Raw genomic sequence first — 23,972 nt, 5'->3', positions numbered from 1 at the left:
TAAACTCGTAAAATGGGAGCGTCCGTTGGGGAATTTCCCAGTTCCCAGCTGCTGTTTACAGCGTCTTGATGCCCGGTCCAAGATGGCGGACTCCGACGTACTTTGACGTACGCACGCAATGCAGCTGCAGCCGCAGCCTATCGCATTGTGTTGACATCAGACGCAGGGTTGACCACGCCCTTTCAGGGCGGGGTTTAATGACGTGTAGGGGAGGTGTCTGGAGGAGCAGATAAACAAGCTGAAGATTAAAACAATAACGGAGGAGAGAAGAAAACAGAAGATCCTGTTTGTGCGACTAAAACGACGATTTCTGAGTCGGTGAGTCAAAATCCGTCCAGTTGTTCAACACTGACGGTGTTAGAGCTTCATCACCTGTGGATTTCTGCTGTCTTTATTTTTTTTGACAAACTGTTTGTACAGAGGCTTCGTGTTTAAACTGAGAGAAGTCAACACTGTGTGTGTGTGCGTGTGTGTGTGTGCGTGTGATATATGGTTAAAAAAAACTAATCTAACAAATCACAGCTGAGATAAACAGTGGATGATGAGCAATAAGAAAACAGCTGACGTTATGTCATGACCGGGCTGCAGATCTGTGTGTGTGTGTGTGTGTGTGTGTGTGTGTGTGTGTGTGTGTGTGTGTGTGTGTGTGTGTGTGTGTGTGTGTGTGTGTGTGTGTTTGTGTCTGTGTGTATGTGTACAGTGACCGGGTCCGACGACAAAATTAGATCTGAAGCCAAGAAGGCATCCAGACCAGCATCTGTTTTTGTCTCGGTTCAAGTATTTGAGTAAAGAAACTAATTTCTTTTGGATCTTTTTCACTGGTTACCATAAGACAAACCTGTAACTTACTTTGGTGAAGTAGCTTTTGTCTCCCTCAGTCCATCATGTCTTAATAATCTGCGTATTTCTGATTAATTATTGTGTTTCTGAATAATTCACTTAATAACCGAAGCTACATCAGTCACTAGGGGGAAGATGCTCCATATATTTTCCAACCAATAACAATGAGAAAATCAGCAACCAAACAACCAAACCGTTTTCATGTAGGACAGAAGTAACAAGCTCATGAAGACTGCAAATTGCTGTAAATACTCATTGTAAACCAGTGATCAGTTTCTTCACTACCAGATGTAATGGTGGTTTATAACGTGTTAACCACATTTATCTTAACTTTGGGTTATACGTTATAGTCATACAATTTTGTGCAAAAAATAAGCATGAATGTGCCTGAAAATGTCTCAACAGAACATCAGAAACATTCAGCATGAGTACTATTCATGTTTTTGTTTTTGATGACTGAGGCTGAAACAGCATCATCTGTTGGCCAATAGAAGAACTGCATATAGAACATTTGAAAAATCTTTTTATCAATCCCAGAGGGAAATACTTTAAAAATCATTAATGTTTATAATCAGTGCCTCCTCCATTTTTATGTTTATCATAAACAAACACAAAAATGTTTCTTCCTCTTTAGGTACTGTATTCTCTGTAAAGATAACATGTATTGTGGATTTTGCAAAAAAAAATGTCACAAATGTGAAACTCAATTCTTATGTAACAGTAGGCCTGTCCTAGTTTTTGGCTTCACTATAAAGTTATTTTGACAAACCAGATATCATATAAGAGGTCTGCAGACGTTCTTAGCGGGAATCTGGTTCGAGATTATCTTAATCTGGACTCTGTGGCATCTTTCTGTGGAGTGTAATCTCAGTGTCTGGTTTCATTCTGTTCCCTGACATGTTTTAAAAATGACTCCACATTACAGAAACAACAGTTCAGGTTTCTGTGCTGATGTAATGGAAGCAGGATCACATGCTAGTGCAGACTGAAGTGCTGAGTGACACCAGATAGCTACACACTGATAATTTACTGACACAGAGGGGTAGTTCAAGGTGATTTTATCTTTCATGCACTCTTTTTTCAATAACATATATCCTGTTGTTGATTTTCAGATCAGAACAAATTCCTCAGGATGATCGGAAAGATTCTCTCTCATCTGCTCGGGAACGCCGACGAGGAGTTTGAGGCAGCGGAGGAGTCGTACGACAAGCTGCTGGAGTTTGAGGAGGGTGGATGGGTGATCGTGAACCTCCCAGGTGAGAGAGAGAGAGAGAGAGAGAGAGAGAGAGAGAGAGAGAGAGAGAGAGAGAGAGAGAGAGAGAGAGAGAGAGAGAGAGAGAGAGAGAGAGAGAGAGAGAGAGAGAGAGAGAGAGAGAGAGAGAGAGAGAGAGAGAGAGAGAGAGAGAGAGAGAGAGAGAGAGAGAGAGAGAGAGAGAGAGAGAGAGAGAGAGATTTAAATTCCCGTCAGTTTGTAGGGAAGAGTGACTGATGGTTAAGCGATGTGTTTGGTCTCCATTTCAGAGGACGGACCTCTGTCGGCTCCCGATGTGGATCCTCTGGAGAACCTGCTGATTGAACATCCCAGCATGTCTGTGTACCAGATGAGATGCAGGATGGGCGGAGCGGAGAAGGAGGAGCTCTCCTCCGAGGACGAGGAAGAAGAGGACACTTCAAGGTAACTTTCTACCTTTACAGGAACTTCACAAGAGTTGAAGTTTGTTAGTTATCAAGCCGCTGTCTTTCCTCACTGAAACACGTGAAACAGCTTCAAACATGATCCAGTGGCCACACAGAGACACTAAACTGAGCAAGCAGCAGAAACGTGAAAGCAACAGTTGAAAGTCGACACTGATAACAGCCATTGTGTAACTAATAGATTGTTCCTGTGTGCCAGGTCAAGTGTATGACCTGATATAAATATACACACTGTTATCTGCTGTCACATCATGGTTCATCCTTCTCTCATGATTTGCAAGTAGATATTAAAGTTGCTGCTGTTTAGTCTGTACTATTAGATTAGATATTATAACAAGAGGAAGTCACTCGGAGAGTTCATACTTCCACGTGGACGATTCCCTCTTTCAGCTGCCCCCTCCCCATGCTGCACTGCTTAATATTTGCAAAATCTGCAAAATCAGACCTGGTTTTAACTGATCACTGTTGCCTTTAGAGACCAAAGAACCACCAACACATCTGACCACACATTGTTTTAAGACCAACAAACCCACTGATACACTCATGTGGACGTTTACACTCAAGCCGTGTGGGTGACTGAAGCCATGAGCTCAGCTTCGATCACACTCAGACGTTAAAGGTCACGTACAAACAAACTGTGTTTGGAAAGCTCGAGGTAAAGAGGTCAAAGCTCACACAACCCAACATTTACTCTTTAATGGTAAATATAGCACTAAACTGACTCGAACTTCTCAGTATGCCTTCACTCTTTCTCACATTTATCAGCCCAGAGACGGTGCAAAGTGTTATTTTTTAATCATTATGTTATTATAGTGTTAGACACAGATTGTGATGTAGAAAACTATGGACGATGAGGACGTTTGGACTGGGATGGAGGTGCAGAAGTAATAAAAGAACTGCACTGATAAAGGGGCTCAATGGTGGCAGTAATGCTAAAACATGAATATACATGATACAATGACCTGAAGCAAGCCCCAGAAGACATTTGTCTCTCATCACATCCTGATACACATGATAAAATAACTTCTGATGCTTTTGCGAAAGTTGCATCAGTTACAAGCCATATACAGAAATGTACCATCAACTTGTGTGCAGGCCTGTGGCCGTCCAGCGCCACTTGTCCTGGCGTCTCGCCGCCTGGGGGATCCCCCTGCCGTGTAACGTCCAGCTGCTGGCCGTGCAGCGCTCCAGGACCCAGGCCGAGCGCAGGAAGCTGAGCCGCGGCGTCCTCCACAGGCAGAACCTGGCCAAGACGCGAGTGTCCCCGGGAGAGAAACGCTACGGCCACTTCAAGAAGCCCAGCCCCCGTTTCTACAACTACTGAGCAGCGCTGTGCCTCCACCCTGAACTACTCAGGTTTAATGCCTTTTATTCACCTCACGCTGTTTATTGTGCGAATCCACCGAGGAAAACCACTGCTGGCCATGAAGGACACACTCACCCCGTCACCAACAGAAAACGTGTTCTTGTTGTAAACTATTGAGTGAGAGTGGCTGATTTGTTTTGATTTGCTTGGATTGATAAAGCTCTGATTAGAAGTAGGACTCACACAAAGTGGCGTGAAACTTTGTGAAGGTTGTTTTCAAGAGTGTCTTTACTGTGTTCGCGTGTGAAACTGTGGTTGATTTGTAAAGACTGAACTGAACCCGGAGGATGTCTGATCGGGACACGCCGTGCCTGGCTGCTGCGTGGTCTGATAACCACGCGTGGCTTAGCTTTATACGCTCTTCTGCCAAGTGAACTTCAAACGAACCTCACGAACCACAACAGTGTTCTGACATACAGATACTGTGTACGTTTCCTCGTGTAAATGTGTTGCTTTTATGTCAGCCTGCTTAAAGAAGAATTACTTTTGTACTTTAAAGCATGTTTTGTTTTTTTCCTTTGGGGGGTAGGGGTGCAGAAAATGTTGTAATATAAGTTTGTTTTTCTATTTGTAAAATGTACCAAAAAAATGAGAATAATTTTTTTTTTTGTTTTTTAAAAAGATGGTGTTTGCAGATGTTTAATTTGCACAAACAATAACTGTCAATAATGTAACAAAAATTCTGTGACTAATGCATAAACAGAAGATTGTAACCTTAATACTTTCTGGACCAGACTGCATGTGGCCTGAAGAGAAAGGCTGTTCCAGAAATACCCCAAAATTTTAAAAATATTCTGTTAAGAAACACACTTCACATCTGCTGAACATGAAAAACTGCAATACTGATTTCAAATTCATACAACTTCCAATTTATATCACAAATTAAGGATACAGAAGGTCAGTACATAATTGCTGAGGAAACATTGGATCACAAAGAGCTCTTTAATACTCATACCGCCTCTGGAAGCAGCAAAACTTCTTTAACAAATACGGGACTTGATGATCTGTGAAAACTTTGGCAGGAAACCTCAATATGATCCCCCACACAAAATTAGAAACAAAAGAGAAAATATAGACCACAACTGGAAAAAAGAATTGTTTTCCCCCTTTTTTTAACCAGCATTTTGCTGAATAAAAAAAAATTTAAAAAAGGTATAATTTCAACATTATGTTATTTTCATTGAGCTGGATTGGAGCCTCTTGTGGGCCAGGTCTGCCTTATGTTTCACACTCCTGCCTTAATAAAAACCCCGTCAAAGAAGCTGAACGACGTGTTAAGTTTCCTTCTCATTCTCGGAGTCTGCGGATCTTGTCCATGAACCTCTTCACTCGGTCTGGGTCGACGGCGTTGGCCCAGTGACCGTCCAGCTTAAAGTGAGAGCCGACGATTATTCCATGTGCGTCGAGGTAATTCTCCATGTTGTCAAACGTCACTCCGGAGCCGATCAGCACCGGGACATTCACCGACTGGGAAACCTCTGTGAAAGATACAGAAGATACAAAAGAACAAAAGATTTAGTTTAGCTATTTTTCCTGTCCACATGTCGAAGTGTCCTTGAGCAAGGCACCAAATCCCAAACAGTGGATGGACTGAGCGCCCTGCATAGCAGCTGCCTTCATTAGTGTGTGAATGTGTGTGTGAATGGATGAATGTTATTAACAGTGTAAAGCACTTTGGGGACTGCTGAAGTGGTGGAAAAGAGCTTTTTAAGTGAAATCCATTTACCATGAAACCCATTTACACTGCCTCTTAACTCATTGCAGACCTTTCATGCCTGAATCCTTTAAATGCAACGTTTTGTGTTCTAATCCCAAAAATAAATCTTATAATCATGTAAATTTGCTTCATTTGCATTTCCTGGTGAAAAATGTAATTGTGGACTTGTAAGTCAATGTTTCTGTGCAGCACATTTTAAACAGCTCTATTCTCAGTCTAGTTGATGACTGCTAGTGATCAGAAACGTCCTTCATAGCATCTGTGGCAGAGCTCAGTTAAGTTAACGCAGCGCTGACCTCCTCCGTGGGCTCCAGTATCCTTCTGTATAAACAACAGAGTGCATGTGAGAGTGAGCGTGTCCGTGCACGCAACACACATCTTGTCACACACTCTGTATCAACAATGTAGTGACTCTCATGGTGCCTTCACGACAACGAGAGAGTCGGTGCAAAGCTGAACCCTCCTTGCACTGAAACAGTTGCTGCTACGCAGCAGCTGCTCGATCGCTCCAAATACAAACGGGATTAACGGGAGTGATGCAGGGTCCTATTTTCATTGTGTGAAGCCCACAGCCTTGAAGTCCAGATTGAGAGGTCACTAGAGTGCGTTTAATTCCACTCTAATTGTTTCACTGGCTCGGGATCGTCTGTGTAAAGTGGTGAGATGAAGGATTTTTTTTGATGATGAAAATTCTTCTCTGCTGACAAGCTCAACTGTGTTCCAGTGTCTTAGTTCACTTACAATAATTAAATACAACTGGCAGCACATGAATAAAAGCACTGAGAAAAATACACCGAGGGAGAAGTAAGTCGAACTTAATTGAATCTGTGATAGCAACAATAAAAACCCAAGTTACACAAATATAAATGATTCAAGTAATGCAAGTTTTTCTTATCTTTACTGTGTTTCAATCAGTATTTTAAAACACCAAGCACAACAGTACCCATAAGCCATCAGCACCAGACAAATTGAATGATGAAGCACAAAGAGATGAGATTTTGCTTTATAAGTGGAAAATAAACTACAAGCAATCCATCAAACACACTCCAGTTTATACAGATGATCTAATGATCATCTTAGACGGGAAAACACACTAAGTTCACTTTACTTGGATTTTATTTTTCATGTAAAAAAATAAGTAAGTAGTTCAAACAAAGAACAATCTTACCCCATCAACATAAGCTTTGAAAAAGGTTACATGGAGCTGGGGGGGGGGGGGGGGGGGGGGGGGGAGTAATAGGTGAAGTGTGGAGTGTTACATCTGTTCCACCCTGCCCTCATCACAGAGGATCATCACGCTCATTCCCCCAGCAAATCGCACGCTTGTAATGAACTGATTGTAATTTTGATGCTTTTTATCTGTGAGGGAGGAATTTCTGCACATAATTTGACTTATTTTTCCTTTGTTGATGTGTTCTTAGTTTGTAAAAAATACATCTACAAAATCCCACAAGTGGTTTTAGGTCCCATTTACAAATGTTTTCAAGATAAGATATGACACATCAGTTGTGTTTTGGAGCCCGTTTACACGACAACGGTGCTCGGAGCCACTGAAAACACAACTTTTAGAAAAAACACCAACTCCATCTCCATGTTAGGGAAAAAAGAACATTTCCTGAAATGTGCCTGATTGACACACGGATGTCCGTGTACTCCCATTTCAAATTTTTATAGCGTATTGTTCTCTGCTGTATGTGTGTTTGCTTTCATTACTAAAACAAACACAAGCACCCACTAGTGACCCAACGTGCAAACTACATCGTTTTCAAAATGTCATTGTGTAAACGTGAAACCTTTCTGAAACAAAAACAGAAAAACTATGTGATTTAACTTGAAACACTGCTGTGTAAACGGGGCTTTAGTCAAAGGAAAACTAAAGACTGAAGGTGACAGAACAGTCTTGATACAAAGTAAACTGCTCTTGAGTATTTGTTGTGATTAAATGTTGAAAAGTATAACGTGAACTTAAAGCAAACTCAAGTAAAATGTGATCCTGTTTCTCTTGCTTGGTTCTTAGTTGAAGTTGCGTTTGCCTGCTTGCTTTGTCAAGAGAGCTTCACCCTTATGTGTGTGTGTGTATGTGTGTGTGTGTATGTGTGTGTGTGTGTGTGTGTGTGTCCTGGACTCTTTACTGTATATGGTGTGTGTGAAGGAGCCGCACTACTAAGTGTTATATCAGAGATAAATACCTCGCTGACCATTAGAGAACCTTAAATACTGCTGTCAAGAAGTCCTGAACATTATCAGTTCAGCTGCTCCACAAATGAACTGAGCTGAATGAAAACCAATCCGGCAGTAAATAAACAATAATTAGGTTACAGGTTATTTTAGCTTCAAACACAGTGAATAAATTCAGTCTTCATTTAGACCAGCAGTCAAACGTTTCACTCCAGTGGCCTCATATAATCTAATTAGATCTTCAGTGTTGTCAACCATGAACCCTTTAAAGCAGGGGTGTCAAACTCTTTTTAGTTCCCGGGCCACATACAGTACAATGTCATCATGAGTGAGCCGGTAATATAATGCCAAAATAACCTTTAAATTCAAACTTTAAAGGCAGGATTTTTTCCGAGAAGAAATGTTGGGAATCATTTTGATAAAAGACACCGAAGGCTCAGACTTGAGAAACATCTTCGCTCGTTGTGCACATGGAAATAAACTCACTTTCGTGTTTCATTTTTGCATCACGTTTGTTGCTCCATCCTATAAGAGTTCTCTAACTCTTCATGGACTTGCTTAAAAAGCATGTTTGTTAAGTTATTAGCTGCTGCTTTAGTCTCTGCTTGTGTTCTTTTAACTTTTCTGAGTACTTAAGTTTGGAAACAAGCACATGCTGAGGCGGCTAAAACCAGCAGTCTGCATAAAGCCTGGCGTGTGCGTGTGCGTGTACTTCTGAGCTCCTGTGGGTCGGCCTGCACTCCAGTGGCCGTTCCCGTGACGATGAGTCCGTCTGAGAGGAAGAACTCAGCAGCATGTGCCGTCTCTTCAATGCTCACATCTGATGTCAGGGCGTGGGAACTGCAAAGCAGAAGATACACATCATCCATCTTCTACACCGCTGTATCCTGTTCATGGTCGCAGGAGTCAATCCCAGCCAATTTATCTCTAATCAAGCAAACCAGTTAGTCTCACGTGCATGTTTTGTGACTGTGGGAAGAAACTGGAGTACCTGGAGGAAATCCACGCGCACACAGGGAGAACATGCAAACTCCACACAGAAAGACCCGGCGCGTATTTGAACCCAGACCCTCTTGCTGTGAGTACAATGCGCTAACCACCGCGCAATGTGCGGCTCGATAGGCGGGCAGACTTAATAAATGTTGCAATGAATAACAATGGGACCCGATCAATTTGTCTTAAATTGATTTGAGTAGAAAAAAGCAGTGTAAAATTGCAATAAACTGCCACTTAATGTTGTTTCAGGCTGTTATGTATGAATAGCTGCGACTGCAATCAGGAACATGATATATATGATAAACCTTCCATCATGTTTCAGTGGCTCGTCAGGTGATCATGTCACCTGTGCTTCTTCTTGATGTCGGTGAAGATCTGCACGTGGTCCGCTCCGATACGTCTGCGATATCTGAGTAAGTCACCAGCGCAGGCGTTCAGCAGGCCCTCGTCGGCCACGTGGGAAAACACAAAGCCCTCGGCCCTGATGAAATCCACACCTGCAATAATCAGATCTACACTGCATTGTTGTGTCTGAGTCCGTTTTAAGTAGAGGAACAGTTGCTCTAATCGACAAATATCTAAGAAAAACTTTGCTGAGAAAACATGCAGTTTAGAGGTAAATCAGTCAACAAACAGAGCCAGGGTGTGATATACAATGAGAGGAGAGGTGTTTTCAAGAATTTTGAACAAATTTTGTTCTGTAAAATTAATGCAAAGTGTGTTAACTAATTAAAAAGTGCTCCTCTTCATGCACACCGTCAGCTCAGCTGCTCATCCCACACATGCATGTTCATCACAAACTAAGATAACCACTATGACACAAATGTCCTTATTTATGGTGATAAATATATCACTTAGTAAGAGAGCTCAGAAATAGAAACCCCCGCTGTGGTTGTGAAGGACAGTAACTGTATACTTCAGTCATATACTCTCTGCATTCACACAGTCATGGACAGGTGCCTTGTTCTGTTTTTCACCCAGTGCTTGCTGGGATATTTTCCCAGTACTGCCACTCTGAATAGAGCAGATATATGAATGTATGAACCTGAAGCCAAAGCCACGGCCAGGGCCTGCTGGTTAGCAGAGGACAGTATTTGTACTCCGGTTGGTAGCAGAGGACAGACGCTCCTCACGGCCGTGCAGACTGCAGTCATACCGGCACACACCTCCGGACCCACGTCAAACACGTACGGGATATCATGCATGTTTTCAATGATCACGCCTTCCTGAAAGAAGAGTTTACATGTAGTTTTAATCACTTCACGTGACTGCAGAGCGGAAACAAAGTGGATTTACTTACAACTCCGGCATCACGGTAGATCTCTGCCTCCTGACAAGCTTCTTCAGTGATCTGGGACATTTTCAAAGTGCTGAGTGGAGTTCCTGACAAAGACAAGGAGGATACAGCATGAGGCAGAACCAACACCCATGAATGATCTGGAGTATTTGTATTGCACTGAAGTATTTTCTTTGTCATTTTTAGCCTAAATAGGAACTAAAAATGTTCTTCAATTCCCACAACAAAACAAGGCTGCAGGACCGTTGTCGATGTCTCTAAAATCAAGAACATGTTGACTCTGAGTGACGCTGACAAACTAATCCAAGGATTTATTACTTCCAGAGTAGACTATTGTAACTCCCTATTATCAGGGTGAATCAATAACTGCTTCTGAAGTTTTAACTGATTTAAAATGCTACAGCAAGAGTCCTGACAGGAACCAGCAGGAGAGATCCCATCGTTCCAATACGAGCTTCTCTTTATTGGATTCCTGTTAAATCTACGGTAGAATTTAAAATCTTTCTTAACTTAACGAAGAAGCTCTTAACAATTTGTAATATTATATTATCTCCTTCTGTCCTCTAACGGCGACTGGAACAGCAGAACGTATCCCCCCTGAGGCTGGTTCTACAGGTTTCTTCCAGTTAAAAGTTAGTTTTTCCTTTCCACTGTCTCCTCTGCTTGTTCACGTGGAAGTGTTGCTTTTTCTCGGTAAAAGTGCCTTGAGATGACTGTGTTGTAGAAATAAAATTGAATTGAAAACAAGTAGTATTTTTCAGCTAATTTACTCTACTGTAACAACAAAATTACTCCAAATCCTTCTTCACCATATCCATGAATCTTCTGAGGTCTTCCTCCTCTTCTTCCTCTTGTATCTTCAGCGTAATATATCCAATATATGTCTTTTTCTCCTCAGCACACGTCCGTACCATCTCACCCAAGCCTCTATAAACTTGTTTTCCTGGATTATTTGATTGACAGTTTCATTTTTAATTATGAAATATCAATTAAAGAATAAAAACTGTGATATTCCACATTCACATTAAAACCCATGTAAGTTACAAATATGGACAAAGGAGATAATTCTGTTTTAGTTCATCTCTAACTTGCAATCAATTGTCCCTCAGCAATGTTAAAATGTCAATTTTGAAATCATTAAATTAACTGGTATGTTATTTTTGAAATGGATATTTCTTAATCAAAAGCAAATGATACGGATTAGTGGATTAGTTTTATAAAGCGAGACTCCAAAACATATAACGTTTAAACATCATGTGTGTAAGGGCAAAAAAGTCCTCTGTGCAAATATTAATAGTGAAAGACTGACGGACTGTCTGAACAAGACTGATTGCGTTTCCATTCAACAAAAGTTTTCGCCCCTATCTCGCCAATATCAGTAGCATTGACCAGCAGTACATTTAAACACTGCAGGAGTCAGTGTGAGCTTACTTTACCTGGTAAAGCTTTGACGTGAATCATTCCAATGACGACAGATTTCAAGCGCCCGAAAAGGTTTAGAAACTTCATTCTGCCTTTTGTGTGTGTGTGTGTGTGTGTGTGTGTGTGTGTGTGTGTGTGTGTGTGTGTGTGTGTGCGTGTGTGTGTGTGCATGCGTGCAGAGAGCAGAAGGCCAAGATTTCCTCTTTTCCCCCTTTTCAAATCAGATCACATGACTGACCAAAGGTCACTTCACTCTTGTTGCCCCGAGCTTCAATCTGAACACAGATGACACGGTTGAACAGTCCAGCAAATCAAAAATGATTTTGGAAGTCAAAACTTTAAACTTATGTGTTTTAAAAGCAAATGTATCAACTTGAAAATAGAATACATGAGACAATTTTGATCCTTGAATGTTGGTGGTTACTTGAAGTTTGAGGTCCACAGGTTTAAATCTCAACGTGAACAGGTGCTTTATCCCCAGGATTAACCATGAATCAAACGATCTTCATTTAATAATTTATTTATAAAGCACTTTTAGTCAAGAAAAAAAGTGTTTTACTTATAATAGGTCATGATATATTAACCTTAAGGATATATTACTTGAATATATTACTTGAAATTCATTTGAATGGAGTGTTTTTATTGGTTATTATTTATTCATTTAAATAAATAAATAAATAAATAAATAAGTAAGTAGACGTTTCTTTCTGTGTTTACCCTGTGATGGACTGGTGACCTGTCCAGGTGTATCCTGCCTCACCCAGAGTAAACAGGGATTGGCTCAAGTGCCTTGTAGCCCTAAACTAGATTAAACAGTATAGAAAATGCACAGATGGATAATAGTGAAGTTTTTACTTTACTCTATCTTTTACGCCAATCTTAATCACTTTTTAAAAATCCATTTCCTTCATTTCCTCAAAATACACATAATTTTCTTGTGTCTGAATGCCGCTATTTAAACTAATGTGGCTTACCTTGCCTAAATTGAGTTGGGATAGTTTCATCTACAGTTTGGGTTGTAAACTTTCACCCAGATCTGGCAACCCTGCCTAAATCGAGGGATTAAAGTAGGTTTGGCAACCTGTGCTGGAGTTGAGGAACAGCACGCGCAGGAAAACCTGCAGATTTTACTCTGTTTCGTCTAAATTAACTCTAAAACGTGTGACAGTCACTGGACATGACGTGGGATGTATAAAAACTGAGATATTGATTCATATCGCAGTACTTTAGCGGAGTTTCGCGCTGTTTTCGGAGCGCACTCCGGCTTTGTTTACATCTGACGGAGCGGCCACGCGGTGCCGGAGCACTTCCGGTCTGGAAGCTCCGCCCTCGCAGCTGTCACTCACTGACCCGCTTCTTCCAGTTTGCCGGCAAAACTTTAAACTGTTTCCCTCCTCCGGAGCGCATCCCGGGCCCGCCGCAGCGCTCTTCTGTCTCCTCTCGCACCTTCTCCGCTCGATGTTCCCACTCCAGCACAGGTTTAAGAGCCAGAAGAAGCCGGGAAGTCGCAGTTTAAGCGCCAAATTGGAAGCGCTCCTCCCCGACGCTTAATGCCACGGCTCATCTGTTTCTGTACGAGGCGCCAGCTCGGAGGAACTAGCCGGGCCTACACACAATCACACACACACCATCTCCCTCCAGGACGAGGCTCCACACACACACACTGACTTCTACTCTCCAGAAAGCCGAAAGGAGTAAACTTCAAGGGCCCGAACTTGAGGTGAGTGCTTTCACTTTGTCACCTTTACATGAAGCTAGTTCGAGCTACTGCTGTGTTTCAGTGCTAACCGAGCTACAAGTAACTCCTGACCAGCCATCCACGCCATGTATAAAATGTATACTAACACTTTAGTGTGTCACAAGTGGTCTTTATCTTGTGATTACAGTAGAAATTAGATATAGACGGTGCCCGCTGCGCGCGGCCATTATGTGGACAGACAGACAGCTGCTCCGAGATGTGGAGGGAAAATAATCAGGTTACGCTCACAAATAGGCCAAACATTAACACCGAGATAAAAGTATATCGTCTGGGGTTTGTGTCGACTCGGTTTCATGACTCGTCCTGTGTGTTTTAGTACTTTTATTCGTGTTGTAACATTGCGTACTGAGCCAATTTCCCCGCGCCAGCAGGCTTTGTTAGGGGAGAGAGCGAGTGGGGGTGGGGGAGTGTGTGAACGTGTCTTCAACCCCCCCCAAAGCCTCCGAATTAAAACATTTGTCCTCCACAGGTTTGCTCTGACCGTGTCACCCCGCCCTCAGACTATAATGCGAGGAAAACGGTGAGTTTGATCGAGTTGAAAGTTGGCATCAGTCCGCAGCGCGCATGGCGGCAGCGCGCGCGCAGGAGGAAGAAGAAGAGGAGGAAGAGTGGACTGGATGTAGCCGTCCTGCTAACTCGGACTGCTGGTTCTCTCTCTGTCTGCTTTCAGGGAAGACACACAACCGAAGCCCGACGCTCCCGAGACGCCCAGAGAGACCTCAGCTCGACCGAGGAAGAGGAAGGCAGATGTCGCCATTGTGAGTCTCCTGAAAGGCTCAAACTCTGAGCTGAGCTGAGATTCCTCCCTATAAACACCCAATTCAGACCCCTGCTCTCAGCTGCAGGCTTAAAGTGCCCTGATAGAGACTTTATCGAGCTGCCAGCTGCCTTTGAAGGGCACGTATTATACCAAATTGACTTTCTAACAAGTTTTCTAACAGTGACATGTGTCCCCATTGCCTGTATGAGACCACAGAAGTGAAGAAAGTCTTTCATCTCCCTCACTTGCTCTGATTTTTAGTGAATGTGTGCTCAAACAGGTGAATCAGAGATTTTCCCTTTGTGATGTCATGTGGGGGAATAACCCTTCCCTCTGGTAGTGGAGCTCTGCCTTACTGATGTACTGTAGAATGGGGAAACTACTTAACCTTTAGAGTTGGCAGGAGCCAGCTTTCGCTACTTGGTAGTAACTGCAGCAACACATACGACCAAACTAAGTAACCTATCCAGACAAACTATTTTTAACTCGCCGTCTTCAGGAGCCTTCTCCTTCTGGGGCCGATTCTAGTTCAGACTGGTTAAACGACAGCGTTTATACGAGTTGTAGAGATAAATCCACAGTGAATATTGGCTCAGTTTGCCCGTGTTTTGGTTCAACTGGTTTTCCTATTAAATGGTGACCGACTTTGTTTAGCGTCAAATGTTTCTGCTGGTTACAGCATATATTACAATAAGACTCACAGAAGGTACAATCCTTGAAAATTTGCTTGTAAATGCTGTTAAGCGACGTTCGTCAGGGCGGCTATGGATTTCTGTCAGATTTTTATAATCAGTTATTTGTAGCAGCAAGGGATGCCAAAAGGTCACCAGTTAACAGGGAAACCAGTTAATCTGAAGCACTGGAAAGCTCTTCTCCTGGACTAGATGTGGACAGACGGACACAGGAACAGCCTGTTCTCGGTAGAATAACTCGAGGGACTTTAAGACTGAAATTCACGACCAGGATTGATTTGAAGAAATACACTTTGAATACAATGTTGTTGGACCTCGGACTCCTATGTGACATTGTTGAAAATTACATAATATGGGACCTTTAAGAATGCACACACCACGCTAGAAATAACACAAGTATGTATACAGGTCTGATGTAGTATTCTCCTGAAACTAAAATGACACACACACACACATTGACAAATGCAGATTAGATACTATGCAGTACCACAATATTTGCTAGTATTGCCAATTTAGACACCAATGACACCATAGTCCTTAAAATGTAAAGAAGAAATTACACAATCTAACACCGGTATGTAATATCAAAAATAAAGTTAAATATTTCATTCTAATAATCTGAAAATGCAATGAAGGAACTGTAAACGTGTTTGTATTCAGCCTGAAAAAGTTTTTGTGTTTATTTTAGTTTGGACAAATGTATAATTAGAAACGAGACACGGACACCTTTTGCTGTGTTTGATGCTCATGTTGGACATTTTCTCTTGGACTTTCAGTATTTACAGGATCCCGATGAGGAGGTAGCAGCGATGACGAAGAAGAAGCAACGCGAGGTGGGTTTGAGAGGCTGCTGGTCGGAAATTGTCGGGACCCACTTTATTGTCTGCTGCTCGTTCATAGCAACATTCATGGGGGAGAAATGACTTGGGAAATTCAAGCTGCACGAAATCAGAAGTTCAGAACTTTTGATTATGATGAGTATTGTGATAATATGATTTGTGATGCATGCCAACACTCAAACAGATATTATTGTACCTTGAGGTTTATTCTTCAAAATAAGACAACTTTCTTTTCTAATCGATTGATTCTTAAAACCTAGTTAATCACAGCTTTTATGGCTTGATTGAGATTAATTGCACATTTGTGGAAACGGCATCTTAACGTGACCTGCGATGACTTGTGAACTGAAGAGAGCTGAAATCTGCCACTGTAGTACATTTGATCATTTATTGTCTATAAATGGTAAACCTTCTGCTGATCGTAGTACTTGTGGTCTGCTGGCTACCTCATTCTCTGCTTTCCTGGTACAGGGGTGGAGTCCCGACTCGGGTTGCACCAGTCCTCACAGGTGGTTACCCACACCGGATCAGGAAGAGGACCAAGCGGTTCCCCTGATCGGCGGCAGCTTCCCCCACTACGACTTCAACAACATCTTCACCACCCCGGTGCACTGCGCCCCGCTGCCCGTCCTCTGGTGGGTTCGGGTCGCTTCAGTGGGAAACGCATGTGGATGTCCGACTTTAAACAGTGAAGATTGGCCGAATGTTTAGCTTTTACTGTAGCTTATTGACGGATCAGAGTGGGACGCTTTTCTTTTAGACATTTAGAAGGGAAAAAAGTTTGGGAAGCAGCGTGAGAAAGTTGAACTGTCAGAATGAGGACGTGAGGAAGAATGCTGATCATCCCTCCAGCAGAATTCCTCAGACTGTATGACAAGAAGCACGGTGGAGATTTATAGCTGAACTTCTCCGGCATGCATCAACTTTCAATTGTCACACCTGTAGTTGAGTGCTGCAGGTTTAGGCGACATGATCTGGTGTCACCATTTGAATTCAGTTCAAACTGTAGCTGGACTGAACACACAATTGTGTGGTTTGTTGAGTTAGGCTAATAAATTGAGCTACTTTTAACTTGAATAATTCCAATTTTCGGCATATAATTGTGGTTTTTACTCAGTTTGGTTGAAATTACTATTTTTCTTTCAATTAATAGTTGGATTCTCAAAATAAATACTAAAACTGAACTTGTATGGTAAAACAAACAGGTTTTTATGCTTTTGGAAGGTTGAGTTCCAATGTTTATTTTTTATTTTTTTATTTCCTTCTCATTCAGTTATGTTTTTTAGTGCAATATATTAAAGAAATATCATGCATGTCATGTCATTAGCAGAAAATCCACTGTTCACACAATTTGCACCAGAAGCAAAACAGAAGTTTTATTTCTGCGTCTCTTGTTTCAGCTGGGCTAGTAAGGATGTGGTGTGGAACAACATGCTGGAGAAGGATAAGACTTACACCAGGGACGTCCACATGATGGACAAACATCCTCACCTGAAGCCCAAGATGAGGGCAATCCTGCTGGACTGGCTCATGGAGGTGGGTGCTGCTTGAAAATCATATCGCAGACGTCAGAAAAGGTCTTCGGACAGTCGGACTGAACCTGATCTTGGTATTAATCCAGCAGCGGTAAGCTGCTGTAAGAAAACACCAATATAGGCTACGTTCAGCCGCATATATATGAGGGGTTAAAAAGCAATTTCTCAAAGGTGATTATTAAAGTATGTTGGCTAAAATCTGTTGAATTATCTGTTAAAACTATTGAAGCAGGATTTTCTGTGTAACGAAAAAGCTAAAGACCCTTTATATAAAACTATTTAACCAGAAAACGTTTGAGAAATTCAGCAATGTTCTGTGAGTGGGTTCATATCTCGCTACTTATTTAAAAATGTGTTATCTTCTAGAGAAAATAAAATTCACGTCATCTTGACCCCCCCATAAATATGAGCTATGGTATTCAGACCAATACTGTAAAGCACATTTATCACTTTGATGGCTCCAAACTGATAAATCGGACTAAAGTTGTACTGGAAAAATATGGTTTTGAAAAACTAATGCACCTTTAAATTCTATTGCACTTTATTCCCATCTGTTTTACAAAATCAGCACTTTTATATCATTTTAACTATTGTATACTGTTAATTGTGTTAAATTAGTTTAAAATGTTTTAAGAGTGAGGATGTGACGTGTGATGCAGACCTCTCGGCCAGTTAAGATCTTCATCTCTGGGTTTTTACCTGGTTAAATATAGAGTAAGATTTGGTTCTGGTCAGACTAACAATCAAGAAGCTTTAGCTTGTTGCTCTCATGCTGGATAAATAAAAAAATCTAACTAATTCCACCAGTTTGTTTTAGTTAAACTAGCCAACACAACCGTTCAGACATAAAACTTTAGTTATATATGTGACTTGTATCATATATTCACACAGTGTTGCGCTCTAAGGTTTCCCACTGGTGGAAGTGAGCTGCCCTCCTGCAGCTGAAACGCTCCCGAGTTTTCCAGGAGCCGTCTCCTTCCTCCTCACGGCAGGTTTAAACGACTTGTTAAGGAGCTCAGCTGACGTCCAAACATGCGAAACATGCGCGGCAGGTTTACCTGAGGAGGGACGAGAAGTTATTTTCATGCTCGGGTCTGCTGCAGAAACATGTATCCTGTCTAGCTGAGATAATTACAGAGATTTGAAGCTGCAGGAACGTTTTGACTTTCAGGGTTTGTTCACACTTGTCGCACTATAACTGGGCTATCGACTGAACGCTGCCGCATGCTGAAGATGTGGAGGAAGTGCTTCAAAGCCTCATTTATACGACAACTTTTCAAGTGAAAATGCATCGGTTTTGCATTTTTTTGGTTCAAACGGTGCTTTCAAAGGGTGTTTCCAGTGACTCCGAGCACCGTTGTCGTGTGAACGGCCGCACAACACGCTACAAAATGTTTCCATTTTCACTTGAAAGCATTGCGTAAACGAGGCTTAAGTTTAAGCTCAGGACGAACCAGGATCGATATCAAAAATATTGGTGTGAGAGATCCCAATGAGGACTCTTCTAGTTTGTATTAATGTAGCGAGGTTAAAAAAAAAAATACACCAGAATAGTGTTTTTGTGTTTTTACTGCTCCTGTGAGGTTTATTCTGCAACATAACCTTGAATCTTTCTATTAATCGTCATAGTAAATATAACAAAGCTTTGTTCAGAGCATTCATACGCTGCATAGCATGAAGTGCAACACTCTTCTCCTCAGTATGACAGCATGCTGCACTAAGGTCAGAACTAAACCAAGCCAAGGTTTTCACCCAGAGCTCATAAGATGTTTAAAAAAAAAAAAAGTACGAACTGCAGACAATCCTCAATGGTGCCCTTTAAAGATCATCAGGTCCTGTTTGCTCTGCTGACAGCTTTTTGCTTTGTTCCTGCTGCACCGTGACTTCAGTGGAACAGTGGCAGCGTTCACGCTTCCTGAAATAAACCACATTAATGCAACAACAGTACCAGGTTTCATTTTAATCAGTGTGAACAGACTCTGATTTAGATCTTAAGTAAATCATTCTGTAAGGGTGACACCAGTTTGATTGAACATCTTAATCTCCGTCAGCTGTGGAATTAATTATCACAATATCTGCATGTCAACGTGTTTGTCCAATCAGAGGAGTCTTGAAGTTCATCTTCAAGCTGCATTTGTTCCGTCTTCTGATGTCTTGTGTTTGCGCCTCTCAGGTGAGCGAGGTGTACAAGCTGCACCGGGAGACGTACCACCTGGCTCAGGACTACTTCGATCGCTTCATGGCCACGCAGGTGAACGTCTTCAAGTCCACGCTGCAGCTCATCGGCATCACCTGCTTGTTCATCGCAGCCAAAGTGGAGGTGAGACGGATCAGACTGGCGTGGAAGAGAGTAGCTTTTCATACATCACCTCCATTAAATGTGTCAAAACTCAACATTTTGTAGATAAAATACAGATTTTAACAAAGCTTTCAATCTATTTTTAAAGAAAATACTCGGCAGGCAACAGAATGGTTCTCAAAAAAAACTAAAACCCTGATTCATTTCAATTGAAACGTATAAACGAGGCCCAAATCAAAAGTGTAAGTTTCCCTTAAGGACAAGGACAACTCTGACTTAGAGTGTCAAGTTTGTCCCCCAAACTGACTCAGATCATCACATATAATGCAAATACAGTAAAAGTGACACTCCTGTAATCCATAGTGGGGATTAGGACCAGTTTAGACACATTTTTCACTCTGAAAAGTGTTTTTGTGACGTCATGTGTTGTTAAAATCCTCTTCTGGTTTCTGCTTCTTCAAGGAGATGTATCCTCCAAAAGTCCACCAGTTCGCCTACGTGACAGACGAAGCGTGCACGGAGGACGAGCTCCTCAGTATGGAGATCATTATAATGAAGGTAACCACACACACAAGAGCTGGTTTACACCTCTACACACACACAAGTAGAGGTGCATGCTCAGATTTGACTAATCAACACTCAATTTTCACAAAATACATCAACGGTAAATCCTATGAGATCACAGTGAGAGTAAATATGATTAATATTGAGATAAAACTCCTGATTTACACTGAGTAACATGTAGGCTGCAGAAATAAAAGTTTCTCTTAGACTTTTGAAAAATAATCCAGCAAACTGTCTCTGGAAAAATCGAGCGTGCAAAAAAAAAAAAAAAAAAAAGCCATTCAAGATTAATGGGATTTCTCCACAAATCTGAAGAAATTGTGAAATTTGCTCATCGAAGTGGTTGGGATTTTGTTGAGAAACACAAAGTGGAGAAGATACTAGTCGGCAGCGAGAGGCAGGCACACACAAAATGTCATCAGAAATGTTCTACTTCTCTTATTTGTTTCACTCTGTTGAAGTCCTGAAGTTACATTACCTGCTGCAAGTCCAGCCAACATTTCTCTTACGGTGGTTAAACGACGGGCTATGTTGAGGGTCGTCGTATTGCCGTCATTGATGTGGCCTTCTGGTTCTGTTACAGGAGTTAAACTGGACTCTCAGTCCGCAGACTCCCATCTCCTGGCTCAGTGTTTACATGCAGGTGGCTTACCTGAAGGAGACCGAGGAGCTCCTAATCCCCAGATACCCTCAAGCTACCTTCACACAGATCGCACAGGTAGGTCCTGATCTGTCTCTCTGCTGACTGATGGAAGCTGGGGAGCAGGTAGGCAGACGTCACCCTTCACAAGGAACGTTCTCGCACTGATCGAATAATGTCATGGAAAAAAGTTAAAGTTAATCCAAAATGGACAAACTCGCTGTATTTCTTTTCCCTTCAGCTTTGACTGTACATTGAATCAAAGTCAGATTAAAAAAAAAACAGTCCTATTAAGATTAGATTGAAAATGAGTGCCTTCTTTTTTACCTTTTACGTGTGAACTTCCTGTCTGGCTCCATCTGTGTGCAAGTTGACAGGACTCCCCTCAAAAATAGACTCATGAATTCAACCTCAAATTAAATTACTGATTCGTTGTTTCCAGAAAACAAGGCGAACTCTTCTACTCCCGTATTCTAAATGTCTTTATTTGTTACAGCTTATGTCAGGGGAGTCAAACACATTTTAGTTCAGTGCCCACTTGCAGCCCAATTTCATCTCAAATGGTCCGGTAAAATAGTGCCATAATAACCTTTTAAAATTAAACTTGAAAGTTTATTTGGTGGGGCAGAGTATACCAGATGAAAAGTCTGTTTTGACACCCTTGATGTTTTTGGGGGTGTTTTCATATCATCACTGTTGATTTCTCTTTCTATTGACTGTTAATGTTTGTTTTTTTTATTATTTTACAGAAAAGTTTTAGGTTGAAGTGCTCAGTTTCATCTGTTTTCCTTCCAGTTGTTGGATCTGTGCCTGCTGGACATGCGCTGCCTGGAGTTCTCCAACGGCGTGCTCGCTGCCTCGGCTCTGTTTCACTTCTCTTCTCTGGAGCTGGTGGAGAACGTCTCAGGTAGGAGACGCAGTAGACGTTTCTCTCACTCGGGACTCTCGCCGTGCTGTCGACTCACACCTCGGTTTGTTCCCCCTGCAGCGCTGAAGCGAGCGGAGGTGGAGGAGTGTGTGCGGTGGATGGAGCCCTTCGCCGTGGCTCTGCGGGAGGCCGGCACGTCGTCCATGAAAGTGTTTCTGGGAATCGCGTCAGACGACATGCACAACATCCAGACTCACGCCCCCTACATGACCTGGCTGGTGAGAGACGATACTGATCAGTTTGGACATGAACCTGAGGGATTAATACTCGACATTCACCCGGGTGTTCCTCAGAAATCAAAAACTGTAAATTGATCATCTTGATCAGAATCCAAAGTTACTTGGTGCAAACTGATCGCAGTGAAGTTTTCACATTTTGAGCTTTGACGCGCCAATTTTTCTCTTCCGGTGAAGTACCAGTACCGGGCTCGATACTACACAGAGTACTCTTCGTAGTAAAAGATTGCTGATACAACTCGGCAAGAATTGCATGATGTCATTCGTCAGCAGCAGGTAGAGGAGAGGACGAGCGATGTCGGCAGTTTGGAGATTCTTTAATATTAATGACCAAAGTAACACCGACTGTAAATTATGTTCTGACAAAATATCAAGAGAATAAGGATAGTTGGTACAAGACCAGTACCTTAACCAGCAGAGACATTTGGACCAGCAGTTAGCCCGATGTCACTCACTAGTTTAACTGCTCAGAGGATCAGGAGGATTTTACTCCGATTCGTGCTACATGCTAAAGAGTTTGGAGGCTAACACACTGGTTCACGGCAAGACGTGGCCTTTGCATATCGTTTGCGTCAGAATGAGACTTTATGACATTTATTAAGTACTTGTATCAGCAAGTAGCTATGGGTCAGCACTCGCACTTGTCTTTAAACTCTATCGGTGTTTCCCTGTATTTATTCTAACATGACCGCAGAGATCTGATGACTTTCCAAATCAGAAAATCCCACAGCTTCTTGTCGTCATGTGCCAACTAGTTTATCGATCTGTTCAGTCCTGCAGAGGGCCGAACACAGAAACGTCTGAGGAACACTTGGCCTAATGTGGTTTTCTCATTCGAGGTCGCTCACCGGTGTCTAACATGTCCCTCCCCTCCGTGCAGGACAAAGCGTACTCGTACCAGAACGTGGAGCTGCAGGATCGCTGCTCGATGCCCTCGGGCGTCTTGACTCCGCCTCTGAGCAGCGAGAAGTGCGAGGAGGCGCCGCAGCTGGCCGCCGCCGCCGGCGTGAAGCTCCGGCCGAGGATGCACAGTCCATCCAGGGAGCGACACCTCCCGCAGTAGCGAAACACTGAAAACCCAGACGGGAGGTGCAGATGATCAGGAGGTTTTCTTTCAAGCCGTAAACTGGAGGAAAAAAAACTAACTAACTTTGGACTCTGATCCTGATGAAGTGACGCTCGGATCTCCTCGCCATCTCTGCGCACACTGACTTTGAGTGAATTTGAGGAAACATCCCTGCAGGAATACAAACTGTTGAACCTGAATGGATGAAAACACAAGCAGAGGAGCTATGGGACGATTCCACGGGAGATTTTATTTTTTATTTTTGCACCCAAACGCTTGCATCAGTTACACCACACCTACATTTAATGGCTTCCGTGCTAATCCTCTATGCAATCCCATATTGATGATACTTTACGGAGTCTGGATTAATCTCGTACGTGTGCGTTTGTTTTTAGTGATTTTTATTTTTTATTTTATTTTTTTAATTCTATTAATGGCCTCATTTTTTGCCCAAAATCTATTTCTAGGGTCAGACTTGGCTCTACATGCTGCTATAAAGTGGGCTTTGCATGATGGGAAATATGTGTGTTTGTGTGTGTGTGGGTACATATAATATAGTTATTGTTTTTTTTTTTTTTTTTAGTTTTTGTGGCTCCACTCTTGCCATTGGGGTGGATTGAAGGTGCCAGGTTTTGTTTTGTTCGGGGACCAGTAGCTCGGCTACCTCAACACACGCAGGTGAACCGGCCAGCTTCAGAAGCTAAACTATTGATTGTATTTAACGTTTTATCCTCCAGTCCAAACCGCCACCCGCCACCAAAACTCAAGATTTCTATCTGACTTTTTAAAAATGAAACGCTGCTATGTATTTTCAATTAAAGTTTTTTTTAAATACTTTTACCTCCTGGTGTTGCAGTCTTGTTTTTCTTTGTGGGTGTGTAGAAAATGGTTTCCACACATTCATTTTGACAATGTTGGCCATTTTTAATTTGAATAAATCATGGCCGTCAGTCTGAAACTTTTAGTTTCAAGACCATCTAAACCAGGAGTGTTGGTCTTGGTTCAGGTTTCCACATTCAGAACAATTTCATCTCGAGTGAATCAGACTGGTGAAATAGTGCCATAATAACCTTTTAAACATTTAAAGGTTTTATTTGTTGTGGTGCAGAGTGTGTGATGAAAATGTACATATTTTCACAAGAA

At 42.1% G+C, this 23,972-nt stretch overlaps 3 protein-coding genes across 4 annotated transcripts; 2 read left to right on the top strand and 1 right to left on the bottom strand.

The window, feature by feature from the left end:
- Positions 1 to 165: 165 nt before the first annotated feature.
- Positions 166 to 5,166, top strand: LOC308106573 (tumor protein p53-inducible nuclear protein 1). Its single transcript, XM_080458399.1, has 4 exons — positions 166 to 318; positions 1,953 to 2,096; positions 2,362 to 2,515; positions 3,631 to 5,166. Exons 2-4 carry the CDS (start codon positions 1,973 to 1,975, stop codon positions 3,857 to 3,859), a joined length of 507 nt encoding a protein of 168 aa, XP_080314525.1. The 5' UTR covers positions 166 to 318; positions 1,953 to 1,972; the 3' UTR covers positions 3,860 to 5,166.
- LOC308106572 (uncharacterized protein F13E9.13, mitochondrial) lies at positions 4,518 to 11,666 on the bottom strand. 2 transcript variants are annotated; one of them, XM_080458398.1, is made up of 6 exons: positions 11,526 to 11,666; positions 10,093 to 10,175; positions 9,949 to 10,018; positions 9,139 to 9,289; positions 8,509 to 8,636; positions 4,518 to 5,379 (listed from the first exon to the last, which is right to left on the bottom strand). In XM_080458398.1, the coding sequence occupies exons 1-6, from the start codon at positions 11,596 to 11,598 to the stop codon at positions 5,189 to 5,191; spliced, it is 696 nt and encodes a 231-aa protein (XP_080314524.1). In that variant the 5' UTR covers positions 11,599 to 11,666; the 3' UTR covers positions 4,518 to 5,188. The 2 variants fall into 2 exon arrangements, with proteins under 2 accessions (XP_080314524.1, XP_080314523.1); XM_080458397.1 differs by having other exon boundaries at positions 4,751 to 5,379; positions 9,838 to 10,018.
- A 1,395-nt stretch (positions 11,667 to 13,061) lies between these two features.
- On the top strand, positions 13,062 to 23,667 carry ccne1 (cyclin E1; the record flags this gene model as incomplete). Its single annotated transcript, XM_080458077.1, is given in 12 exon segments — positions 13,062 to 13,082; positions 13,084 to 13,205; positions 13,941 to 14,028; positions 15,499 to 15,555; positions 16,033 to 16,196; positions 16,962 to 17,097; positions 19,270 to 19,416; positions 19,858 to 19,953; positions 20,543 to 20,677; positions 21,395 to 21,506; positions 21,588 to 21,745; positions 22,644 to 23,667. Coding segments are annotated over 12 exon segments (1,419 nt in total). The 3' UTR covers positions 22,827 to 23,667.
- Positions 23,668 to 23,972: the final 305 nt, after the last annotated feature.

Source organism: Lipophrys pholis (assembly GCF_963383615.2).
Source record: "Lipophrys pholis genome assembly, chromosome: 2".
Lineage (NCBI taxonomy): Eukaryota > Metazoa > Chordata > Actinopteri > Blenniiformes > Blenniidae > Lipophrys > Lipophrys pholis.
This window is presented reverse-complemented; position numbering and strand designations above follow the sequence as displayed.